At 39.8% G+C, this 26,094-nt stretch overlaps 1 protein-coding gene across 12 annotated transcripts in view; it reads left to right on the forward strand.

Moving 5' to 3' along the window:
* Window positions 1-26,094, forward strand: part of ARHGAP15 (Rho GTPase activating protein 15) — a 386,745-nt gene that overhangs the window by 33,832 nt on the left and 326,819 nt on the right. For all 12 annotated transcript variants that reach the window (XM_079994046.1, XM_079994052.1, XM_079994048.1 and 9 more), the window contains 4 exons: window positions 7,170-7,244; window positions 11,329-11,387; window positions 16,398-16,485; window positions 23,652-23,741. In XM_079994046.1, coding sequence (XP_079850172.1) covers window positions 7,170-7,244; window positions 11,329-11,387; window positions 16,398-16,485; window positions 23,652-23,741 — 312 coding nt within the window. The remainder of the gene's footprint in view (window positions 1-7,169; window positions 7,245-11,328; window positions 11,388-16,397; window positions 16,486-23,651; window positions 23,742-26,094) is intronic.

Genomic DNA, 26,094 nt, shown 5'->3' on the forward strand with positions numbered 1-26,094 from the left:
TGACATACAAGGAAATGGAGGAAGAGATAGAGAAATGGCTATTCCCCAGGTTGGGGTTTTCTTGTTTGCTTTTTGTCAATTTACTTTTGGCCCTTTTTTCATTTATTATATTGTTCTCAGAAGTACTTTAAGAAACTTTAGACCTTAAAATTATAATAAAAAGATGTATTTCACAAAAGAAAACTTAGCCCTCAGAGAGTTCTCTGTGGAATAATAAAACAAACATATGCCCGCATCCAAAGCCCCTTCGTGAAATGAAACCGAATGCTGAGAAGGAATCCCATGACCTTCACAAGCAGGAGAGCCTCTTCAATTTAAAGCAAAAGAAACAAAAATATTGCCCTGCTTTAAAAATGCCACAGTCGTCTTTAATTAATTACTCAACTCTGAATGAGACACTTTTTGCTGTTGTTGTTTATACTTACAAATATTTTGATCAGGACTAAATTTAAAATGTGTGTTTTGTGAATAAACTTCCTTGGCTGCTCTTTCTTTATTGGTGCCATAATTTTGACTTATGGCTATTTTGATCCTGTGTAGAGGCTAGCTGCGGCTGCATGATGATAATCTAAATTATAGTCTGATTTCCATTCTAGCAGCTTTCTCCTCCCCCACCCCCAACAATCACCGTAGTTTCAGGCAGTCATCTTTGTGATAATAGAGGTATTGATAGAAAGAGCTATTGAAAGCATTCCCCTTTCTATAGCTTTATCATTGTATTAGATTTGTTTGTTTGTTTGTTTGTTTGTTTGGAAATGGTATGCCGCCTTTGAGACTTTCACAACAGAAAGATGGTATATAAATATCTTAAATAAGAAATCACAATTTTTTGCTTGGCATGCTAAGTATGCACAGTTTTGATTAACTGCAACACAGCACACAGTGTTAGCATAGAGGAAGGACTTCCTGCAGGAGAAAAAGTGATCACTTACAATATTTTGCAGGCTGCCCATCTAAACCCATCATTGCCTGGCACCTACACACTAAGGGCAAGGTTCCAGCGAACTTGTGAGTGGGCAGCATGCCATCTGAACAGATGGGCATGGAAGTAGGCAGCCAGTAGACCATGTATGTGCATCAACTGTGGGTGTTGAGGGCAAGATTCCCAATGGAGAGTGTCCAAACAGCTGTCTGGCCTGAGCCAACATGCCTACGACCAAGGAAGAGTGCCATCCCTAAATCCTGCTGAGTTGGATTAACCTTCAAAAAATAAAAATTGCTTCTGCAGTAGCATAAGGTGAGCTTTTGGCTTGTTTAAATCTGGGAGAATGAATTAGGCAGGCGAGATAAAAAGAAGCACTAATGAAGCATCCGCTAGAGGGGAATAAATATAGGGCAAGGAGTATTAAAAATACCACTAACACAAGGGCATTTCTCAGTAGATATTAGCCAGCAGTTTGTAGCATTCTTGTTAACTCTTCAGCTCCCGGAATGGTAAAAACTTTCAAAAAGGGCAACATTCCAGCAGAACTGAAACACCCTTCTGGTGGAGCTATCTCATTTTCCAATGTGTCATTTTAAATACACTGGGAATGTTGTTATGCCCTATTCTGCAGCTCTAGTTGTATGCAAGTATGAATGCATGCATAAGAATATGAATACTATGGATGTACTTCAATTTATGCCTGCAGTTCTCAGCCCAGCAAATGAGTTGTCCTTAGCTAGATCACTTTATTAGTATCTAATTTTTTGATATAACAGGACACAATGGGAGAGAAAACTGCTGCTGCTTTTGCCAACAGCTTTGGTATTGGACTTGGACCTGGGGAAACCACTCTTCATATTCTGTTCTTGATGGTCTTTGAACTTGATGGTTCTTTAACTTCCGTTACCTATCTGTAAAATGGGAGTTACTGTGACCTGTTTTTTAAAAGATGAGTTAAACATTTTGAAACATGCTATATTAATGCTTATTAAAACTCAACTAATAAACCTGGCTAAGTGCCATGGAAACTTTATGAGAAAATTTAAAAAAAAACATTGTAAATATCAGAAAATGAAGCTGAGTTTCAAGGCTTGAGCAACAGAAAGTCAAGTACAACTAGGATGTGATTGATTATAAGTTCATGCACTAGTTTATATGTTATGTCTTTCATAGCAAACTCATTTGCAGCATTTTCCACTAGGTTTAGTTGTTTCATGCCTGTAACTTGTAGCTCAATTTCCCATGTGAAATGGCTGCATAGGAATCATGTCCTACAACCATACGTTCTTAGTAATGGCAGGAAAGCTCAACATAAGACAGAGTAAGCCACGTCTATAGAGTAAGCAGCTCTACATACTACTGTAATTATGCCATTCTGAAGATTGGTTCAGGCTGATTCTACATACTAAGATGACTGATACAATTTCACATTTGTAACTGAGCAGATTTGGGTCGGGCCTACACTTGTGAGAGAGACCAAATGAGAACCTCATGTGTATTGCTTTAAGCCACATACAAGAAGGATGTGACAAAAGAATAGCAGTGTTTCATAAAAGGAATGAATTGAGTCGGGGAACTAAGAATATAGCTTATCATTTTGTTGTAACTAAGATAATAAAAACAAAATATGACCCCTGGCCTATATAGTCTAGTATCCTGTTACCCAAAGTGGCCTCTCATGTCCCTTCAGGAAGTCCACAGGCAGGACATGAAAACCATAGGCTCTTCCTTTCTGTTGCCCACTTCCACCAGCTATTATTCAGTGATCAATAAGCTTGGGCTCTGAATTTGACCAGTCCCTTAGGCCATCTAAGATATTAGCCACCATCCCATCTTGCAGAAGTGAATTTCAAAAATTATGTGTTGTATCATCAGACGTATACCCTAATTTTCCTTTAGAAAGTACAGAGCACATAAGCACCACAGCATTAGGTGTTCCCAGATCATTAAATGTGTCCACCATGTCTTGCTCCTTTTTATAAGTTGACCCAATCTTATAGGAGAACCTATTGATTTATATGTATACCCCCAACCTTATGGCTTTAGTTGCAACAGCAACCAAAATACAAAGTAAGCCATTGTCCTGATTCAGCTATTGTGACATGGCACATTAGGAGCAGTTCTTCTTTCATGCAGTCATCCAGAGGGTCACACAATATTCTGAAAAACTAGTCAGATCTAGACATGTGGCACTTGATTCTCCTCAGGTTTGCTAGGACAATTAACATACGTAACAGTGCGAGCAGATCAATAAGGCTGTAACATGCATCTACATACAGATGTGCTCCAAGCAATGTAATCCAATTAATCCATGGTATGAAGTAAGGTGCATAGAAGGTGCAAGTGAGAATGTATACACTAACTAAAATATAGTGGACCACTGCTCAAGGTTTTCAATCCCTTGCGGGGTTACTCACAAGCATTGCTTGTTGTTCAGGACTCTTAAATCAGGGCTCTGGTTCAGTGCAATATGTGTGCAATAACACATATTGATTTTCTTTTATTTAAGATATTATACTGCTCATTATCCAGATTAAGTTGGGACTGTTTATAATAAATTTCATTGATATCTTGCAGGATTGGGAGGGAAGTACCTCCATAGGCTTGAGCATGAAGGAAGGCTCTCTTACTCTGTTAAAAGGTCTATAAGGTTTTGATTTATAACTGAACTGAGGGTCAAGGCAAGCAAAGCCATTATCATTATTCTTACACACACTAGGGAACTGAACTGTGTACAGAGGGCAGTGTACTTAGAAGGAGACGTAAGGAAGGAGAATATAACACAGATCTGTGTTGTTGTTTTTTTTAAAAAATCTGACGTTTACAGATTCAAACAAAGGAATGTGATATAGTACTCAGACAGTAAATGTACAGTCCAGCTTCTTTATTAAACAATGTGTGGCTAAAAGTTCTAGTTCCAAGCAGGAGTGAAAGCAACTTCCTTTTACTTGTTAAGGACCCAGTATTATTCCACTGCAATATCACTCTTTTTCACTAGGAGCTACTTCCTTGTTTCAATAACCCTGGTAGCCCTCATTCTTGGAACATGTTGCAGTTGTGTTCTGATTCTTGGTAACCCTAAGTTACATGCATTTGTTCCATTTTGCTTATCACAAAGCTGTTCGCCATAAAGTTACATTGTCAACTCTTGGTTTACTTCAGGAGAACTGGCATATTTTTGCAGAAATTCTGCCTTTGCAGAAACTGACAATGACTTCATTCCTGGATGCTAGGAGAAATCTAGCAGTATTGTTATACCCTTTAGCTAACTTGGGGGGAGGGGGGAGGGAAGAGGGGAAAGTTGCTGAGGTTGAATTTAACAAAACCAGATTTGCCCATAGACTTGCAAGCGCTTAGTGTGTGGACTTTTTAATGCTTCAGGTGACATTGTTGCTGACTGAAGAACGTTCATCAAATCATAAAACTGCTGATAAGCCAGCTTTCCCGAAAAGGAACCTTCTGGAGGTTTCTCAGACTTTCTTAATACTTGAAGCTTAGTGGAAATGATTGAGATTATTAGAATATGTGGTGGAAAATGGGAGAGATCCCAAGGGTTTGACCATGCACTATCCCTTAAGCCCAAATCTTAAAATATCATACCTGCTTGGAGTGTTAACAGCACAACATTATTGTTAACACGAGTGTGATATCATTTTGGGGTCATTACACTAGCACAGTGACATTGGCAGGCCTCATCCTAAGTACTCATATGCTAGACCAACAATTCTTCAGATTAGATTATTAGTCTGTGGGAAATTGTCATTTTTCTATATTTCTTTTGTCTAATATCAACATCTATACATAGCAGTGCCAATACATTGTCTAAAATGGATATACTATATTAGAAAGGTGACACACTGATATATAAGCATAGTGTACTTTTCCTTCATTGATATGTGCATAATTTTTATTGATTCTCATGATAGCTCTTTGAGGGAGGTCACTAATATTCCTTTTTAAGGACTGCCCACAATGTTATAACACTTCTCACTTTTCACTTATCTGTTGAAATCAAGAATACAAACATACGCCTGTGTGTGTGTGAAGAACGTCCAATTTTCCCTCGGCTTAAAATTGCAGCGTTAAAGTGCTTCACTTTAGCTTGATCACTCCCAGCGTATTCTCTTTGAATCACTGATGGAGTATCACTTATTGACCCCCAAGGAATGCTGGGAGGTCATTTTCTTTCATTCTGGGTAGAGAAATGATCTCACAACTTTATGTGCTATGTTATATGTAAAAGTATAATTAAGAGTGGGGATCTTTGAGAGAATAAAAATGATATAGACCTGAATAGTTTAGATAGGGATGTTGTAGCATGAATATTAGCACCAGATCTGTATAACATTAAAAGATATGGAGAGGGGAGATAAATGGAACTAATTTATTTTGAATTTACACACATGCCTCAGTTTGTATTAATATTAAAGTTCTATCCAAAATCTAAATGGAAAGTCTGACATCTTAGAAGTTCTCTCAACAGCATCAGCAAATCATTCTTGTTTACCCTACATGCTAATAAAACGGGAGCATGACACTCCTGAAAACAAGATTGCAAAATACAGAAAATGTGGTCTGACATTTTTTTCTCCCCAAAGGAGGGACTGCCACTAACGAAAGTATTTCTTATGAAGGCTCGATTGCTTAAGATGCAGAATATTAAGAGAGAAAAACACTTTAGGACACAGCCATGTCACCAGCTGTTACTCATTTCTAATGAAATTGTTAAGTGATATTCCTCATAAATAGGTCAACGAAACTTTTGAATCACAGAGACTGTTTTATCTGTTTTCTCTGTGAAACGTTGGTATTAAATTTAGAATGGGTAATTCATTAAGCTCATTAGCTATCACTGGGAGAGTAGAGCACTTTCTAAGATGTAGGTTTCAGGGCTTAAAACGTTAGTGCTTACAAATAAACATGAAAGCAGTGTGTGCCGTAAAATATGGGATCATAATATTTTAAAGTATATTTTGAGGGAGGCCCTCTGGATTAATTATGAACATTTTGTAGAGTCCGACATTTACATATAAACAGCATATATTATGGCTTCTTGTTAACTGTGTTTTACTATGAAAGAAGACAGGGAGCCTAGTTTAAAAAACCAGTCAAAATGTACTGATTATTTCTGTTTTGGATAAAAATAAAACATTTCTTTATGTGTTTCAGTCCCGCATGGCAAACTGTGGTTCCTTTTAAAACAAAGCACAATTAAAATCTACCAAGAAATAGTTTCTTATTTTTGTTCACTTACATAAAATGATAAGGAGGTAGCATCACCTCCACCCTTCAGGCAGATCAGTGCCTGGATGGGAGGCCAGGACCTGTGCCATGGAAGAGAAGTGAAAGATGTAAACAGTGGCGTAGCGTGGGGGGTGCAGGGGGGGCCGGCCGCACCGGGCGCAACATCTGGGGGTTAGGGGTAGGGGTAGGGGTAGGGGGCGCAAATCCACAGGTTAGGGGGCGCAAATTACTTGCCTTGCCCCGGGTGCTGACAACCCACGCTACGCCACTGGATGTAAATGTATTAATAAATAACTTAGAGCAAAGCACCTCTGATTCTTCCCCTCTTTCCTTAAATTTCATTGACATATTTTAAATACATATGGTAAGCTCTTTTTTTTGGGGGGGGGAGAGCATAATCCACAAATAGAAAAGAAGGTGCTAAATTACATGAGAGCTCCCATAGCAGGAATTCATATGTGTAGCACTAGGGAAGGAAGAAGAACCTACCTGCTGCTGTCACAGCTGCCAACATTGCAGGCAGGTAAAATGTAGTGGAGGTGATGAAGTTGGGGGAAAGCTAGGAGATAACGGGGCTGGGAATGATGCTTTTCTCTCAGTGGCAATTGGGAGAGCAATTGCATTTAACAAAGTTTGTAACTTGGCTTGGAAATAACCGATTGTCCAACCTTTTCAGAAATGTTTTCAGAGTCCATCTATGACTTGCACTGAGAGGTATTTGACTATCTCAAAACAATACCGACCGACTTTAAAGAGTTATTGAAAGGGTTACTGAGCAGGCACATTAAACACGGAATTATTATTACTAGAGGTAGCGAGGGATAAAATGTTATAAATAAAGAAGGCTGCGTGTCAGTGTTATTAGCATGCAGATTCTTAGCACTTAGCGCAGAGCAAACTGCGTATGTTCTGTTAAGTTACTTTCAATCGACCCTTCCTTGTTCAGCATTGTTTGATTTGATGCTAGCAGGTTCTAACTTGTAAATGAATGCATTTTCAGATATCCCGTCATAGAAGGAATCATTCCCAACACAATTTAACACTTTCTGAGTTCATCAGCCCACTGGAGCAAACGGTAAGCAATTGTATTACAGAATTTACAATTTATTGATGTAGTTCTTTACTTCAGATTTCATTAATCAAAATGTAATGCATGTTTTTTGGAGGGTAAGTACTTAGGGCTGCAGATGCCTCAATATATTAATAGGGTGAAGAGAACTAAAGATTTGGGGGAAGGTTGGTTAAACAGTGAAAAGAATAATTTTGGAATCTACAAACCATTGTGGTGAATGATATACAATTTCAATTACCCATTAACTCAAGAAAATTAAAGCTGACATTTCAGCAATACTAATAGATATTTATTACATGATGACATTGCTTATCCAAAAATGGATGTGTTTGGCAAAATGAATAAAATCAAGAGAAAATGCTAGGCATGAAGTTGCTTTCTGAAGAGTTTGCTACTCAGTGAGGAGCAGGGATAAACCTGTAGAAAACCTGTAGAAAAATTAGTGTTCCCCGTTTCCACTTGCACTATGGTTCCTAAAGTAGATGAGAAACTCTCAGATAGAGATAAGTCTGGATTTGCTGCCAATGTGCGTCCAACTCTGTTGTTCTGCTGGCACAGCATGTCTGCAGTAGCATGCTGGTCCCAATTAGTTGGCACCACCATGCCAAGTCCGGAGAATGAACCCGCATGCTTGGTTGGCTCCCTAGTGGTGTGGCTGAATAGAGAGAAAGCTACTTCCCTCTGGTTCATGCCTAGGCAGTCTTTGCCATCACCACCTTCTCCATCCTCCCTCCAGTACAGCACAGCTCAGCAAATATAGTGAAATTTGAAACACCTAAAATTTGAATAGCTAGATGATGAAAGTGACTTTAACTGAGAGAATGATTTTTGGAGGTAGGGAGGGCAAACTGATTCTGTTGATATTCTGCTAAATCTAAGAACTATAGCCTGCTCTGTCAGAGAGAGTACAATCCCATCCAGGGCAGATAATTTCTTGGGCATAGGAACCAGTCACGCATGGAGCCTCTGAGTTGCCAGGATTCAAACTCAGTTTATTTTCCTTCATTCAGTCCACCAAATTCTTTTTGCATTTGTTTTACAACTCTACTTGTTAATTCTGACTCTTGTGTTCTTGCAAGTTTTAATTAATAACTATTTTACTTGCAGTTTTTATAGAAGTGGGCCTCTCTATTCATTTCAGAAGAAGAAACCCATTTCCAGTTGTGCATCTTTTTTATGTACCTAGAACCTCCCCTTCCTCCTCTCAAGGACGTAAGAGGCATACAACCAAATGTTGCCACAATGATGTGGGAACTGATTCTCCGTGGTACACCTCAGTGACTCTCCAGTAACATCTATATTGAGGAACCATGGGATGAGTGCAAATCCTTCTCATATAAATGTTGCCTGGTCCCTTGGAGAACAATGTGGCCTTGGAAAGTCACTATGTCATTGTCCATACTCACATGGTTTCTCAATACAAATATTGCCCAAGAAGAGTATATAAAACAAGACCACAGGTCAATTTCTACCATACTGTTGCACTTATGTATGAATTGGGCCATGGAAGCCTTTGTTGACAGTAGTGCTCTGTATATGCACAGAAACTTCTTGCCAGCAAGATAAAATTCTTCTACGGGTCTAACTTCCAAACCTCAGATCTAGATTGCAGTTGTCACCATCCTCCTATGAATTCTTTGCTTTCAGGTAGATGTTCAAGGCCTCAGAATGTGAACTGTATGAGAGAGACCTCAGAATTTTTCGAATAGGAGATCTCATCTCCTGAACATTTTCCTAATCTAGGAAATTCATCCGCCCTCTACACTGGCCTCCACCCATTTAGCTGACATATCCCAACTGCTCCTTCCTTCCCCAGCGTCCTGCCCTCCAATAGATTCCCCTTCCCTCTTACCATAACATTCCATTCTCCAGGCAATTCTTCCTCCTATCCAGTCATGCTCCAGAACACAGACCTTCTTTAAAGCAATGCCCCACTGCCCTCAGTAAGACTTCTGAATAATTTTTTATACCGACTTCATAATTTTTTTCCTTACCATTATGTAAAATATTCAAGCACACAGATAACATCTATAGAGATATTGCACGGCATAGTCACATAGATGCATTAACTGCATGAAATATGAACAAGCATAAAGCAATAAAAGCATGTCATTTTATCCTTTCCTTCGCCCCTATACAGAGTCCTTGAATTCTTCTGCCTTATTTCTGTGCTCGTTTATGTTCAGGGCTATTGCTCCCTCAACCTTTCTTCATCTAGAAAGGTGCAGGAACAGTACAGCTAAAAAACAACACCCCCAAACAAATGATGGATATTTATTGAGGCAGAAAAGATAGCAAGTGCTGTAAGGACATTTCATGTTCAGTAATCTCATGCCATCCATCTGTGGAAGGAATGAAACGATAACCTGAATCCTCCTGGAAGGATTGTGATGAAGACATTTGAACAGATGCTCACCAATGCAAAACACACGTGTCTTTCTGTGGTGCAGTTTTGACGTAATGTTTCCAACCTCTGAGGCCTGGTCATGTGTCAAAGGTTCAAAGAAAAGGACTGTGGGAAGAGAGCATGTAATTCTGTGGCTCACTGCCTCCTCACTGTTACATCTGTGTCAGCCCAGAGTTGCAATTTCTGGTTGTTGCCTGTTTCCATTGGAAAAAAACTACTTCGGCAAGAGGGGGAAATGACCAAAATTGGGATCTGTTTCACAGAAAATAATCTGAAGCTTGGATGGTAAACAGGAGCCATCTCCAATTCACATTTTAGCCAGGGGAAAATAACTTCCTTCCTTGTACGTATCCTGGCAAGAACAGTGTGCATATGTAAGGTACAGAATGAGAAGGGGAACAGGCCAGATGTTTGCTATAATCTTGGTGCCATGGGGTGGGAGAAGGCTGGATGATTTATGTGAACATGATAAAAAAATCCTTGCATTGCTTTATGGAGCAACAACCTGATTCTGAGTGGAGCAACAATCTGTTTATTGAGGAACAGTTCTTTGGGTGATCCATTTTTTTCTTCGGCATTCAGTACTGAAAATATGGTCCAACATACACAAATCTATGCATTAGTACCTATAGCCTGTGCTTCCAAAAATTTCAGGAGCTCATGAAGAACGTGTGTTATGTAGCATATGCGTTGCCCAACATGTTCCAAAATCTCAGCTGTTCATAAAAATGCAGAGTATGCTCCTGATACTGTAACATACGTTTTTGTATTTATATTCCAAAATTTGGCTTACATATAATGAAAACAAACAATATTATATATGAATCTTTTATGGACTGTTTGCATATTTTAATTAAAAAGTGTATTTTAAACTTAATAACTTATTTTATGGCAATAGATAACCTTATATAAAATTGTGCAGCAGTGTAATAAAATGCCTACATCTCTAAGCCAGGCCTGAATAACTGAAGTGACGCACTGTAGTTGAATGCAGCACACAGGTCCAGTGTTGTAGCCTGCTAGTAGGCTGACAAACTCCTTGTTTTGGCAGTCCTGGGGAGAAAAAGCCAAGGAATTTATCAATAGGTTTATTGAGGCTTTGGAGAACCACCACACAGGGCTGGTGGCTCTGTCTAAGTTCATAAATTGTGCAGACCTGGATTCAAATATAAGCAGAGGTGAGGTAGTAGTCCAACCAATGTGGCGTTAATTTCTGTATCCTGTCTTGTTTCATGGGCTCTGGGCAGTCTAAAGCCCTATATTCTGCACCTGTTCAGACCAAAGTTCAGAATCTTCTAGGCCACTATGAGAAATTTCATATGGTGGCTTGTAGCTATCCACTGTTGGATCCTAGGGCAAGTGTTTCTACCGGTGGGTCCTGCTAAGATACATGGCTGCTAGCTGCTGCTAAAGGATGCCTTTTGCTTTTCCCGGCCCTTCACTGATACGTTTTCTTGCAACATTTCTGATTTCATTTCTGTTCGTTTTTTAAGACTTTGTAGCAAGCTCTTCAACACATAATACCTGCCTTAGCTGGGGAGCACAGCTCAACTAGGTTTAAGCATTTGTGAACATATATTAAAACAATTGGGTGGGAACTAGTTTCTTTGGCAGTATGCCAGTGTAGGGAAACCTGAAAGCACAAATAAGAATTTAGCATATGTTTGTTCTTTATTGCAGGTAATCAAAGAAGGGTGTCTTCTAAAAGCTAAAATTGCAGATGGAGGCAAGAAGCAAAGGTATGAGGCAATAACCAAAACTTACAGTATAAGCAAAAGTGTTAGAAAGCTCATTATCTCTTGAAGGGGTAGCTATAAGAGCCTGACCTGCAGACTAAGCTCAAAGTATCATAGTAATTTCATAAGGTGACATCATATGGTACACAGAATTCATGGGTCTTTCTTCTGTATTATAAATTAGGAAGGGTAATATATTTCTATGTTATTAATCTGCAGCAAATACATAGTTTAAGAACATTGGGGTTCAATTATGGTAAAAGTTTCACAAAATAATGTATTTTATCCATTGGGTGCCTTTTTTGTTTTTAAAGTGATTTCAGTGGAAGCAGAAACAAGATATTGATTCATTATCTTTAATTGTAGCAATTCTTTTTTTGCCCTTGGAACTTGCTAGATTTTCATTTTCTTAAGTTTTAACCCTCCCAATGTTGTTGTTTTAAAAAGCCCCCAAACAGAGTCCTTTAAAAAGAAAAGAATTAAATTGGGGAATCTTTTAGAAATAAGTGCATCCTGCTGTGTTTTCATAATAGGTGCTGTATTAGCAAGCTGCAGTTCTTGTGCCACTTCTGCCCTCAGCCTCAGGCAGAGGACTTGAAACTGGCAGTGGCAAGCACATGGATCACTCTGCCCAGACCGTAATTTGAGGGGAAGGGAAATCGTTGCTTTTCAAACTGGAGGTGGAAATGTCATTAGTAATTAGTGATTATTGAGTGTAGAAAATATATTGGGATTCAGAGGCTGGATTAGCAGATTTTTGAGGCAACTTCAACTCAAAAATTCTGTGTCTGGAATCTGGATTGTCACGGCTGTATTTCTTCATAGTGACTGTGGTAATTTACAGCTGATTTCACTGTATTTACTTTCTGAGGCCGTACAGTCTTATGGACATATAGTATCTTAGTTTTCACTTGGAGAATGGAGTGCAGGAGGCAGGTAGCTATCTCTCTGAAGAGTTAAGTTTTTACGCAGAGCACCATTTTCATGTCAGGAGACCCTTTCGAACAACCAACTCTGTAGGAAAAACTGAAGTAGTATTGTTCTGTGAGAAGACTGTAGTACCAGAGTAAGTGAACATTTAAATTGGTTTATATAGTCACTAAACTCCTGGGTTCTCACTTGGGTCGAATAACCTTTTTCTAATGAAGGAGTAGCCACCATTGTCCTCTCCCAACTCCCATCTTCAGTCATTGACTATACAGGCTGGGGCTGGTGGGTCCAAAATTGGCACTGTATTGGCACTGTTCTAATCAAATGACTGCTCGACCATTTTATTTATTAATTGCATGTATTTTACCTTGCCCTTTGTACAAGTAAAGCTTAGGGTGGGAATTTGTCCTTCTCCTTTCCCCCCCACAAGAGCCTCAAGGGATAAGTCCCTTATCAAGGGATAAGGAAGGGGAGTCACTCAGTGCAATCCGTGTGGCTGAGAGGACCTTGAACCTAGTCAAGCAACTCAGCCCACATGAATCTTAACTCAAGCCTTCATCCTATTCCAAGAATCTTTAGGGCAGCCAGATGAAAGAGAGGGAGCACGCCTGCTGAAATTCTCGTTTCTACACTACTATTAAAGGTGTATGAGCCCTTTTCCTTATTTGGATCTGCCCCCTTTGTGAAGAAGTGAAGCATGTCTGCAAAATTAAATGTTGCCTAAATCTGCTTATGCTATTTTTGAGAATGCTTTTGCCATTTATACAAAATAAAAGATGTTTGGAATCTATTAGTAACTCTTCATGCCCAGTACAGGAAAACAATGCCTGATCTTCCTGTTGCTGTGGTTGAACATTGGGGGGGGGGGGGGCAGAAACGGAGGTGTCATAATTTTTGTTATAAACCTAGAATTACCTACTTAAACTTAAGTCCCTGCTTTTTTTATGAACATATACCAATCAATGCAAACTGTGTTGGTCTTATAGTGTGCTGCCATCAGGTGTCCATTTGCCAGAATGCAAATACAGTGGTCACAAGGAGAGAGCTGTAGAAGTTCATTGCTTTTAGTTTACAAAAAGCTGCTTGAAGTTTGACATTATGTTTTATGCAGCTGTGTAGTTCATATTTATCTTTTTGCATGAAAACAGTTTACAGCTGTTTTATATCTGAGAGTTGCGGGGTTTTTTTTATCTCTCTTGCATCATTTTGATACAACATTCTAACTGATTTTGTCTACTTTTAATCTGTTGCTAAACTGTCACGTTGGGGCCACCAGACAAACCTCAACATGGTGTCATTCTTTAAAATGTATTTAATCAATTTTGTTAGGTTAACTTTTATTTCAAAAAAACCCAAAACTTTACTGGCAATCCAAAGATCAAAAGCTGCAGTCACACCATCTGTCCAGCTGTATATTTTACCTTTTGCTGAACTGATTTTTTCTAAGACAGAAAAAACCCCCACCCCTGACTCTATATGGAATTGTATGTATATTTCACAATGCTAAAGACATGTATTTCTACATAAATGTTAGCGATACTAGAGTATGCTGTCCTTTGCATGTGATAGTTCCATTTTTCTTTTTAACCCAGGGCAAGGGAAAATTTGGATGTTAGTTTACTACAACTCTCACCATCTGATACCACTGGCCATGCTGACTGGGGCTGATGGAAGTTGGAGTCTAACAACATTTGGAAGGTTCCAAGCTACCCTCTGCCTTAGAATCCCTCTTTTTCTTAACAAAGACAAACCTCAAAGCTGGTGCTACTGATACAGTTCACCTTAACCTAGGGTACAATGCACTTCTGGGATCCCAATCCACCCAATGAATACCAGTGCTCTGGAACCTTTTGCATAGAATACTATTTTGTACCTCCCTACCTCCGTGAATATGTACTTAAAAAAAATAAATCTACAGAAATGTTTGTTTTTTATGTGCCAGTATTTCAGAAAACAAAAGGAAGTAATGCTAATGAAACTCATATATGACAGACAGAAATCTAAATGTAGGAAGTGTGCCATGTCCATATGTGTTAAACACTGTGCCACAGTCCATTCTTTAGTTAGGAATAGAAGTTCAGGCTAATGTAATCCTGACATTCATTACTTTAATATATTACTGAACTGGACTACAGAAACCCACTGCAGTAATACATGAACTAGATTTTAAACACATCTAAGTTCTGGTGTCTGTCTCTGCCTTCCCACTTTGCAAAGTGGCTTCTACAGTGGTACCTCGGGTTACGTACGCTTCAGCTTACAAACTCTGCTAACCCAGAAATAGTACCTCGGGTTAAGAACTTTGCTTCAGGATGAGAACAGAAATCGTGCCCTGGCGGCGTGGCGGAAGCGGGAGCCCCCATTAGCTAAAGTGGTGCTTCAGGTTAAGAACAGTTTCAGGTTAAGAACGGATCTCCAGAACGAATTAAGTACTTAACCCGAGATACCACTGTACAGGATAGGATCTACATATTTAGCATGCATTAATCCTATTTAAATGATGGACCAGAAGTAAAATATCTGGAGTGGCAGTACCGATTGTCCCAACTTTCTCAGACTGTAGCTGGATATTTCTATTCTGCTTTTCAGTCTAAAGAAACAAACGAAAAAATTGTGTCTGCTTACAAAATGATGACAAACCGTCATGGGCCTTGCTTTAGCAAAACATGAACCTTTGCATGGACTTGCGTGAAAGTATTCTACTTATTATGCCAACTCGAGACACGAGAGAAACTACAACTGTAAATCCCCTTACTTGGAAGTAAATTCAGTTTAATTATTTCCACTTGTAGTAAATGGCAATATTCAAGTACATCTACTGCGGCAGAATTGCAGAGCCACCCTCCAGACACCAGGGCTGCTGCTGCTTACCTGGATGGGGTTGGGTTGGAGTGGTAGCCCTGAAGAGGCCAGTCTGGTCTCCTGCCAGTACACCTGTGGCCCTGGCCCCGCCACCTCCCAGCCCAGCAAGCCCACCATATGCACCACTACTGAAGCCAAGGCAGACTTGAATACGTTTGAGCCAATTGATTTCAGTGGTTTATGTCCACTTAATTTTGTGCTGCATTGTGGCAAATCTTTGTAGTCAACAAGTTGCAAACGATGCAACATTATCATCTTTGAAATCCATTATAATTGCCTTCAAACGGTGAATTAAAGGACTTGAGCTCTAACGTGGCTCTCACAAGTCTGCAGATTGAATTTGATGGTAATTTCAAACAGGGCATCTTTCCCCATGAAATATGAGGTGATACGGCTGCATGAGACTACTACTGTCCCAAATAAGCTACTAAACATTTAAATCAGACCTTACTATAAAGAGTTTAAGACTGAGGTGACAGCTTTAGCAGAATTTCACTCATTACACAGAGGCAAACTTGGTTTGCCAACAAAAGAAGTCTGGGCAAGGAAGAATCTCTAAGTGTATGCATCTATTATATGCATGGGTTTTTTAAAATACATATCAGATGTTTATATATATTCTTAAATGCTGTATATCTTTAAAAAATGTAAAGTATTAAGTAGTCCTATGGAACTAGTTTCTTCAGCTCTTTTGATAGCTCATTATCCTTTTTCCTTTATTCTTCTATATAACCAAGGATAAAGCTGTAGCTGTTTGGACACAGCATCTGAGCTACCAAACCATTGGGCTAAACCCGTGCAGTTGCAATTCTGTCAATATTAGAAGAGATGTACTGAATACTGTTTTCAATTTGGATAGTGTTCTTTAGTGCACGCCTGACTGCCCAGCTTGGAAAATAAAATAAACTTTATTCTAGCAGATGACTGTTATATGTAAATAGTTTGGAACCCCGGGCTCAGTAGTGCTGCTTGTGGTGGGGCTGAGCTGCAGATGTTGACCAATCAAGTGGTCCTACTGTTGCAATCATTATTCCCAACCCACACCACTGGCCTGCCTTCCTCCAGCCCTCTCTAGGTAAGCAGTAGTAATGGTTTCTGGAGTCCAGCCCTGATGCATCACATGTGCTTGGCCTGCAAAAGTGAATCTGTCTTTATGTACGAAGTAATCTATGTTTGCTTAATTGATCCTTTTTCAATAAAACTGTTGTTATTTCTTTAAAGGAAAAACTGGACGACTTCTTGGCTTGTTCTCACCGGTCAGAAAATAGAATTTTACAAGGAATCCAAGCAGGCAGCCGCGGCCAATCTGGTAAGCAGCTCACTTTCTTACGCCTTTTTCTTTTTCAGAAATGTTGTTGAACATAAAGTTTGGCATCATAAAAGAGCACAGAACTATTAAGCCTTAGACTTCTAAGATCTGATGTAAGAAAATGACTCAATAAACTTTTAATCAGATGAGAGAGGAAGGGAAATAGAACTCAGCATATCTTTTATTAAGAGGTGCTTTTTGAAAATAATTGCAAAGTGAGACGGATGGTGAGTGGCTCTCCAGTAATGTGGAGGTAACACTTTAAATTAAGGGGCCAGTTATAAATGCTTTATTCTTATTTATGAAATGATCTCTAAATGCAACTACTTCCTCAAATAATGTATTATAAAGTATGTTATAAAATGCATTAGTAATAAATGCTTAACAGATGAGGCGATGAGAATCTGTTACAAAGGATATTATAAGACGTAAATTGTATTAAACCCTGTGTATGCATCTTTAATACATGAATTTAAGTTGCTATTGAGCTTGCTGTAAAGTGACTTGCATATCATAAATAATAATAAAGTAGTTATAAATGGCACCTTAATATAGGGTGTTACCCTACAGCAAAACACTGTAAGTTAGCAAAGTGATTTTTATCTTCATATAAATGTGACATATTCTACATCTGGCTAACATTTCCTGAATATTCCTTATGACTCTATCTAATATAGTTAATGCACCTCAAAGTAGAATTCACTATACTTTTGGGGAGGAAAAGTTCCTCGAGGGGAGACCTTCGATTGTAGCCTTCAGATATGTGACAGATATGTTGTACAAATAATCACGGCATGTTTCTCTTCAGTGCTAGCTGCTGCTGAGATTGAGCCTCCTCTATTCTGGACTCCGGAAATACAGAGAAATCCATAAATTAGTGACACTATAGACTGAACAAGGAAAGGTTTGACAGAGCCCTATTGTGATGGCTTCCCAAGGCTTGATCAAACCTGCCATACCGTATTGGTTTGATGGGTGACCAAAAAGGTGCACTATATGACAGGAGTCAGAAACAATAAATAAATTTAGATATGTTAGGTGATATGGAGCCCCCTGCTTGTTTCCTTGCTTTTTATTAGTTTGACCATTGGAACTGTGAGCTATAGGGAAGCTTGTCCTTCTCCTTCAATGGTTCATTATGGGAATGAAGGAGAAAATGTGTTGTATATCTCTTGCTGGTAATATGATAGGCTTTTATGCTGCAGTGATAACATAGTATGTTTCCATTTTCAAACGAAATGTGTATTAAGTGAAAATGGACTGGAACCTGAAGTTATACTGTCACACGTTTGTTCATAAGATTCACATTATATTCTTAAATAACACTTGCCATATTAATTATGAATTTGCAGTTCCAGTACTCAGAATTCAAGATTGCTGCCTGGATCCTAAAATCCTTGGATTATTTAGATTGCACAGCAGTCACAATTTGTGATCATCAAGCTGATACACAGGCCACAGAAGTCCTGCATTATGGCATTCCAGTTGCTTAATTGTGCTCCTTTTGCAGTCCAAAAGTGGGCTGTGTAGTTTATCTATTTTGGTGTTTTGAGTGCCAGAGTATGGCTGGAGGGGCAAAATGATCCTCAAAAGTCTTCTTTTATTTCTGCATGTTTGTTCCCTGATTGGCAGCTACTTTGGTCCTGATGGAGTTATTTGCAGATTGGAGACGTCTTCAGGAGATGATGGAGAAAAATGCTTTGTTTAGAGGAAGCAGTTTAAATCCAAGTGGGGAAATGTTCCATTCAAAGAAAGTGATTTGAGTCTGAACTGGTTTCTCCAAACAGAGTGCCCCCTCCCCCTTTGCAGAGATCTGTAGTAGTTCTAGCCACCTGTCACAGTTGAGTTGGGGGAATGAGGGATTTGGCCTTATTGGCCAAATTCAATTCCCCACCCTGATTTAAAGTACCTCTAGTGGATACTCCAGTGGTTGTCTTATCATCAGCCACAAAGGAACAAAAAGGGCAGGACAGATTGAGTTAGTTCCCAGGAACCTGAATCTGTGGCATTCTTTAGTAACTCAGTCTTTGCAAAGGAGTAGAGGAACTGCTGGTGGCTCTTAGGACCAACCCTTCATTTAGTATCTTCCAGATGACTGCTAGGACTGGCCGCTAATGCTGTGGTGGGATGCACACTAGCGATGCCAATGGAAGGTGGACCCAGGGTCTCAACTGAGACTGGCAGGCTCATCATTTCAAGAAATAAGCTTTTCAAACAGCCTGATTTCATTCCTTGGTGAAAATAAAAGAAAGCCACAGCACATCATTCCTTTCAGAACAACAAATCAAAGGAATCTACCAGTTTCAGGTCTAAGTAGCAATGTTCCAAGTCAACTAAGTCTTAATCTAGACCCTCCAGAGGAGCATCTGCATCCCCAAAAGGCAACTAGCCCCACCCCAGCAACTGATGCCAAAGTGATCAACTTCCTCAGTCACGCTGAAGACCCTTTTCAGGCTTCACAGTGAAGTTGTTGTCCACCACCATGAATGCATGGGTCAGAAAGGCAGGTTCAAAGAAGTTTGTCAAGAGGCCAAGGAACAGGTTTAGGGCTTAACCAAAGTCCAGATGTAGGAAGAAACATGGACTGAAGCTGCAAACCTTCCTTTCCAATAGCACCTCCCTGTGGTGCAACCCGTTAAATCTGGTACTTTTGGTATTTGGAGAAGTGGGTTCTTATGCACCACAAGCAGCCGCAAATGGAACATAAACTTGGGAAAGGGCCAGTCAATGCACAAATGTGCTTGGGCATGCAAATAGGCCAGTTTGGCTATTGTGGTTTTATTGTTGTTATTATTATTTTCTAAGGGAATAGAAATGAAGGCACTGTTCAATCAACAGATAATAAAAAATGGTCAGATCATAGGATCCAGCCTTTGCCACAAAAAATGAACTCATTATATTATTTCATTAATGTCTAAAATATCCCATTGCTAAAGTACAGCTGCTCAGAACTACCCCCCCCTTCATGCCTAACAATCTGAAAAAAAAGTTCTTTACCAGAAGGAGTCTATGGAGGCAAGCTTATTTGTTTCTGATGCAGCTAATGTGATGTTTGCAGCAAACCATTCATCCTACTGTAATTTTTGATAGGAGCAAAGGAAGCAAATGTACACATGTGATTTCATTAAAAATTATTTGTTTACTGATTTTACTTTCAAGTATTGTTTACTTTAGAGAACGGAAGAATTCAACCATTAATTAAATAATGTAATATTCATTCATTGTGGTATGAATTTAATAACACAGCAATCTTATTTTGGGCATGAAAATTATGCAATTTATTACAAAGATGGATATGTTCTTAAAACAGAAATGTATTAATTCATTAATTCCTGATTATTAAGTACTGGGTATAAATTGATCGTTTCTTTTAAATATGAAACAAAAATATGAAACAAAATATTTCAGTGCAACAGTTCCATTTCAACAATATAGAGAGAGAAATAAAAATGCATTCCAATAGTCCTTCATACCCATGCATATATGCAGTTACATTTGGAAACAGCAAGAAACAAAACTGGACTGAGTTAATCATTACCAGTTTTTAAATAACAATGTCCTTATATATTTCGGAAGATATCCAAGTATGATAAAGCAACATATAGACCAAGGTTGCTTCCAAATGGAGCCATAGTATTACAAACTGGTCATTGAATCAATTATTAAATTGAAACTCCGTAATCTGGCTGAAGTGTGTTGTCTGTCAGAACCTCATGAGTACATTAGGACTATCTAGAATCATTTAAGCCCTGGCTTGTGATACCATTTGCACTGCCAGGTCCTAGCAGCTTGCTCTTTGAGGTTTCTTTATCATGCAGGGAACCTACCTAAGAATAAAAGGCTCCCTGCTGGAGAAGTTAAGCCCCCAATATGTGTGTGAGTGAGAGATACGGACATGCAGGAGGAGGCAGGTCCAATGGACTCATCCCTATTCTCCCCTTGTACAATTATAATCGAGGGCAGAGAGAAAGAAGAACTACTGAATAGGGCTACATTTGACATTGCACGCGTGCAACTCTGCTAAACATCATAGATGTATAAAATAAAGTGGTGTGCATTGCGGACAGGCAGTGCCTCTGAAATGTGTATTGCAGACACATTGAATTTTGCCTTCCTTTCAATTGTGTATTCTTCAGTTTTTTTCATCAATTGCTCTGACTGTGGTATAAAAATACTCTACTATGTATCCTTCAGATTCAGTTGTCAGCAACATTCTATAAGGGAAATGTCTTTTTAAACACATTTCCGTTTTGACATAAAATTCTAGTCCACTATACAGTATACATTTTTCCTCCCGCCAGATAGTTTATTCAGAACAGAGGGTATCTTACCTCAGGTTATTAGCCCTTCTGCACACTAATTTACTGAGTGAAGATGCCTTCCAAATCCATATGCATGGAGAATAAGATTTCATTGTAACAGGCACTTGTAGCAATTTACAGGCACAGTCCCTTCCAATGGCTTTGATGTAACATAATTGGTCTGACTGAAGAACCCAAAGCAAGGACATTCGAGTGTTGGAGGGAGTCCTCATGATAGCTTTTACTCGCTCCTGGAGGAAGTGTGCAGGATTCCTATGAATTTCATAAAGCAGAGGAAAGACAAAGATGTTTTAAATGCTTTGGTTGTATGTGTTTTTTTCAGTACAGTGGTACCTCGGGTTACATACGCTTCAGGTTGCATATGCTTCAGGTTACAGACTCTGCTAACCCAGAAATAGTGCTTCAGGTTAAGCACTTTGCTTCCGGATGAGAACAGAAATTGTGCTCCAGCGGTGCGGCAGCAGCAGGAGGCCCCATTAGCTAAAGTGGTGCTTCAGGTTAAGAACAGTTTCAGGTTAAGTACAGACCTCCAGAACGAATTAAGTACTTAACCTGAGGTACCACTGTACTGGATACTGGCAAATTAAACACGCCCCCCCCCCCAGATGTCTCTCTTCAGTTTATACATTCAAGATAACATTCCAGTGATGCTCTGGGGCAGGTGAGGGTGCTTTAGTCTGTCCATTCAGGTGATCATGGTAAAGAAAGGACAGTGAGAAGGATTCATAAGAGACACAAAGACATTCTGGATTTCTTGGTCGGTTCCAGGAGCTGGGTAACAGGTGGAGGCATATATGTTAATTGTTGCAGTTGGGTGGGAATGGAAAGGCTCAATCATGAATGATAGCAGGAAGGATGCACAACTGTCAGTTACAATACAAAACAGCAACATCTCATTTTTCAAAGGGTACTTTGCACATCTGAGCTGCTTCTGCATGCAGTTTCCTTTGCCAACTTACACAGAGCTAGATCAGTCTTTCCCAGTCCTTCCTGGAGATGGTAGGGACTGAAACGGAGACCTTCTACATGCAAAACATGAGCTCTGCTACCGAGCTATAGCCCTTCCTCAATGTGAATTTCTGCTCACACAACTAAATTGGTGTGATCGCTTGTGGGCTGAGCAGCACTGGACTTAATTTAGCTTCTGGTGGAACCATGTGATGGTTTCACAATGGAATGATTGCCCCCCCCCTATGAAAAAAGAGTTTGCCACCACTTCAAGTGGATAGGCTTCCTTCAGCAACCTCTGAAGGCATTCTACTCTAATTTGGGACTCAATGCCATACAGGAAAAGTGCTGCATCACAATGTCGTGTATTTCTCAGAGACATTCTTGCAGGGCGGGGATGACTGTTACAAATATTTCCACCCCACAAAATACACTGTCCTTGGAAAGGGGATAGAGAATTTCAGCCCAGCCTTACTTAATGGTTGTTTAATAATCATTTGATCAAAGGAGAGAGCATTTGCTTATGCATTCCAGCAAAGTTGACAGATTTCAAAGGAGATCCAAAGTTTATCCTTCTGTTGTTACAACTGTGATCCACCTACCTCATTGTGGTAACTAATGTGCTGTCCATTAACTTTAAAACACCAATTATTTTTTCTGTGTTATCGGTGTAAAGAACAATTTGAAATAACCACATTAGAGTTGTTCAATAGAAAATAGATTTTTAATTTCATGTAATACTAAGGCATCTGAAAAACAACAACAAAATTCATAGGAGCCCTGTAACTTCCTTTCTTTTTATTCTAAAAAAAGCATGATGCTTAATGTTTTTAATTAAGGGTCTCTGAAGGAACTCACAGCAAAGGACTTAAACAGAGGGGGAAAGACAAAACTTTCAAACATCAAACAGCAGTACAAAAATAAGATTTTATATAAATGATATTATTTACATATGTGTCAAAATATAATAAAACAGAGCACCACCTTTCACAAATTCTACCTTCCAGGTTGTGCCTTTCTGATGCTTGGTTGCTATGCTGGTTGGAGGAGAAATGGCCTCTTTCTGTTCACCTCGGCTGGACAGCAGCTTCCTCAAAAGGGTTGGCACTCAGGAACTGAAACTTACTGCCCTTTCTAACATAAAAAACAACAACAAACCATCAGCAAACAAGGAACTCATAGCGCTAGGGAAATCAATAACTCATTTTAAAGCACTACCAACCTGTTCCTAAGTGTTCAGGGCCTTACAGAAAGGCATTGTCTAAATCAGGCATGTCCAACCAGTAGATTGCGATCTACCAGTAGATCTCCGGCTGATCCTGGTAGATCGTGGGACCCTTATTGATCATGGGCTTAAATAAAGTTTACCAAAAGTTAACAAAGAAAAGTTGAAGAACTCTGGGCAATCCTCTGCAAAAAAAGGTCAACAATTCTGGGCAATTCACACACCCCATGCACCCTCTTCCTCAAATGACAATTGGTAGATCACTGCCATTTTTTTTATACTGGGAGTAGATCGCACTCTCTTGGAAGTTTGATGTGCCTGGTTTAAATGGTACTGAGGTAATGAACTAATTGCCCATAATAGTGGCTGTTCCTTACCTCAGCTGTCCCACTGAGTAGGCACAGCCTGATTAAAGTACTATACACCACCACTAAGTTTTTAGAAACAAACTTTGCATAGATAATTGAATTCTTAAGGTACCAACATTCATTTTTCTAGTAGTCTATCCCTCAGGAAGTGTGTGTTTCTAATTCTGATATTAGGAGTAGGCTAATACTGTATATGGAAATTTGTACTGGGGTATTCAGATGATAGTAGTTTCCCTAGCCAGTCTTTTCTGATTTTATCTGATAAAGTTTGCTGTAACTGATTCTCATTTTTTTTGTCAACAGAAAGCAGGGTATAAATCTGAATGGGTGGACTTGTGTGGAGCTCACATCGAATGGACTAAAGACAAGTCTAGCAAAAAGAATGTTTTCCAGGTAGGAGATGGTTTATTATTGCCCTATCATTATTTGGCAGTTTCATTATTAAAAACAAAGCAAAAAACTAAACAAACCAGAGTTCCTTTCCATGCATAGTATAGAGTGTGCAATGGCAATGCTTTTACTTTGTTAAGGCAATTGGAACACGTAACATTTTATTCACTCTTTCCTGTCCCCCCCCCCCCGGCCTAAAGTGTCTTGATGATTGAATCAGCTGAAAACCCTTGAGAACCTGTTGATTTGCTGATTAATGTGCCATGTTCAATTTGTTTTTAAAAGTTGGTAGGTAATTTGTTTTGGGTTTAAGACTGGGATCCTTGACCTAGTGAACTCCTGTAAACAGAACTTTCACACGCTGCTTACATAAGCTATATTCCCAACTGAGTGGAATTTGCCTGTTTATTTTTATTATTTCTTAGGGCTTTAATGACAGGTTCATTCCAGAGCAAAGACGGCACAGGAATGGGGAGGTAAAAAAGCAACAACTCTGAATCTCTTAGAGCCAGCTCAATCAGCTATGCATTTATTCCAAAGTCAGATAATTTTAATGAATGTAAAGAAAGTTTTATAGTGATGCTTATAAAGGTAAAGGTAAAGGGACCCCTGACCGTTAGGTCCAGTCGCACACAGCTCTGGGGTTGCGGTGCTCATCTTGCTTTATTGGCTGAGGGAGCCAGCGTACAGCTTCCAGGTCATGTCGCCAGCATGACTAAGCCGCTTCTGGCGAACCAGAGCAGCGCACGGAAACGCCATTTACCTTCCCGCCGGAGCAGTACCTATTTATCTACTTGCACTTTGTGCTTTCAAACTGCTAGGTTGGCAGGATAAGTGATGCTTATACGCTGATGCTAAAGAAGTTGGGTTGTAGTCAACATAGTGCGAAGCAAAATGTTCTACCAGCACAATGTGCAATGAAACATTCTCCTTTTCTCTCACACCCACTACATATGTTCTTGGCGTTCCCCCAACCCTCCAGAGCAGATGTGGAGATGGCGCAAGGTGTGGGTGGATGGAGAGTAAATCCTATTGGGCTATCACAACTATTTAGTTGATTACTCTCCATTGATCACAAAGGTGCTGCTTTATGAGTAACAGTGATGTAGATTTCAGCCTTACAGCATCCTCCTATGCACAGAAGATTGCTGCCTCAGTTGTCAGGGCCAGCTTCAAGGGGCTGCTCCTATGAGGGTGAGCCCACTTAGGATTCCTTGACGCCTCTTCGTATACTTCCCTCATAATTTGGCTAGATTTATGTGTAAGCACCTGCTAAAAAAAACCTAGCTTGCAAGCGTTGGGTGACGCTCCCAGCTGAGTGGTCAGCCGACTGGATTCTGTGCTGAGTGGTCGGCTGGGCTAAGTAGATGGCCATGCCCCACCCGCACCCAACAACAACAACAACAACAACAACATATTATTTATACCCCGCCCATCTGGCTGGGTCTCCCCAGCCACTCTGGGTGGCTCCCAACCGAATATTAAAAACACAATATAGCATTAAACATTAAAAACTTCCCTAAACAGGGCTGCCTTCAGATGTCTTTGAAAAGTAAGATAGTTGCTTATTGCCTTGACATCTGAAAGGAGGGCGTTCCACAGGGCAGGTGCCACTACCGAGAAGGCCCTCTGCCTGGTTCCCTGTAACCTCACTTCTCGCAGTGAGGGAACCGTCAGAAGGCCCTCGGAGCTGGACCTCAGTGTCCGGGCTGAACAGTGTCCCAGGGCTGCCATGGATTGGTTTGTTTGGAGGATGACTTAGGCGGGAACCCGTGAGCCTCCATGGCAGCATGGAAACAATCTAAAATGGCACTGCACATCTGGGGGAGAGAGGAGGCACTGCATTGGGCTGCAACCGCCGCTTGCCAGCAAGATGGTAAGCGGCTATTTGTACCAATTTTCCCACTGGTAGAAGCAAATGGGATGCATGCCTGTTCATGGGATGGCAGGCATTGCGTTGTTGTTGTTGTTGCTGCTGTATCATTATTCAATGCCATTGTGGTCCTCTGCCACACCTTGAAGTATTTATCAAGACCTATTGTCTTGTGAATGCTTAATTTTCTTGACAAAGGAGAACATGAAAGCAGAAAGTTGTTTGAAGCAGCTTCACAGGATCCTATGAGCACACGGTGCAATTTGCAGCTGGGTATCGTCTCCGTCTCCCTGGCAAACTGACACGTTACACTAGGTCTTCATCAGAAGAGTTGCGAATAAAAGAAGATTTATGTTCAAATCACATGCTTTAAACATTTCCGCTAAGTGCTAGTTTGCTCTTTGGTGTTGAGCCTGAAATTTAAAGCAGTGGGGATTAAAAGGATTACAACATAATCTTAAATAATCCTAAGTGTCATTTACA

Source organism: Podarcis cretensis, assembly GCF_951804945.1.
Source record: "Podarcis cretensis genome assembly, chromosome: 1".
In the NCBI taxonomy this organism is placed as follows: Eukaryota; Metazoa; Chordata; class Lepidosauria; order Squamata; family Lacertidae; genus Podarcis; species Podarcis cretensis.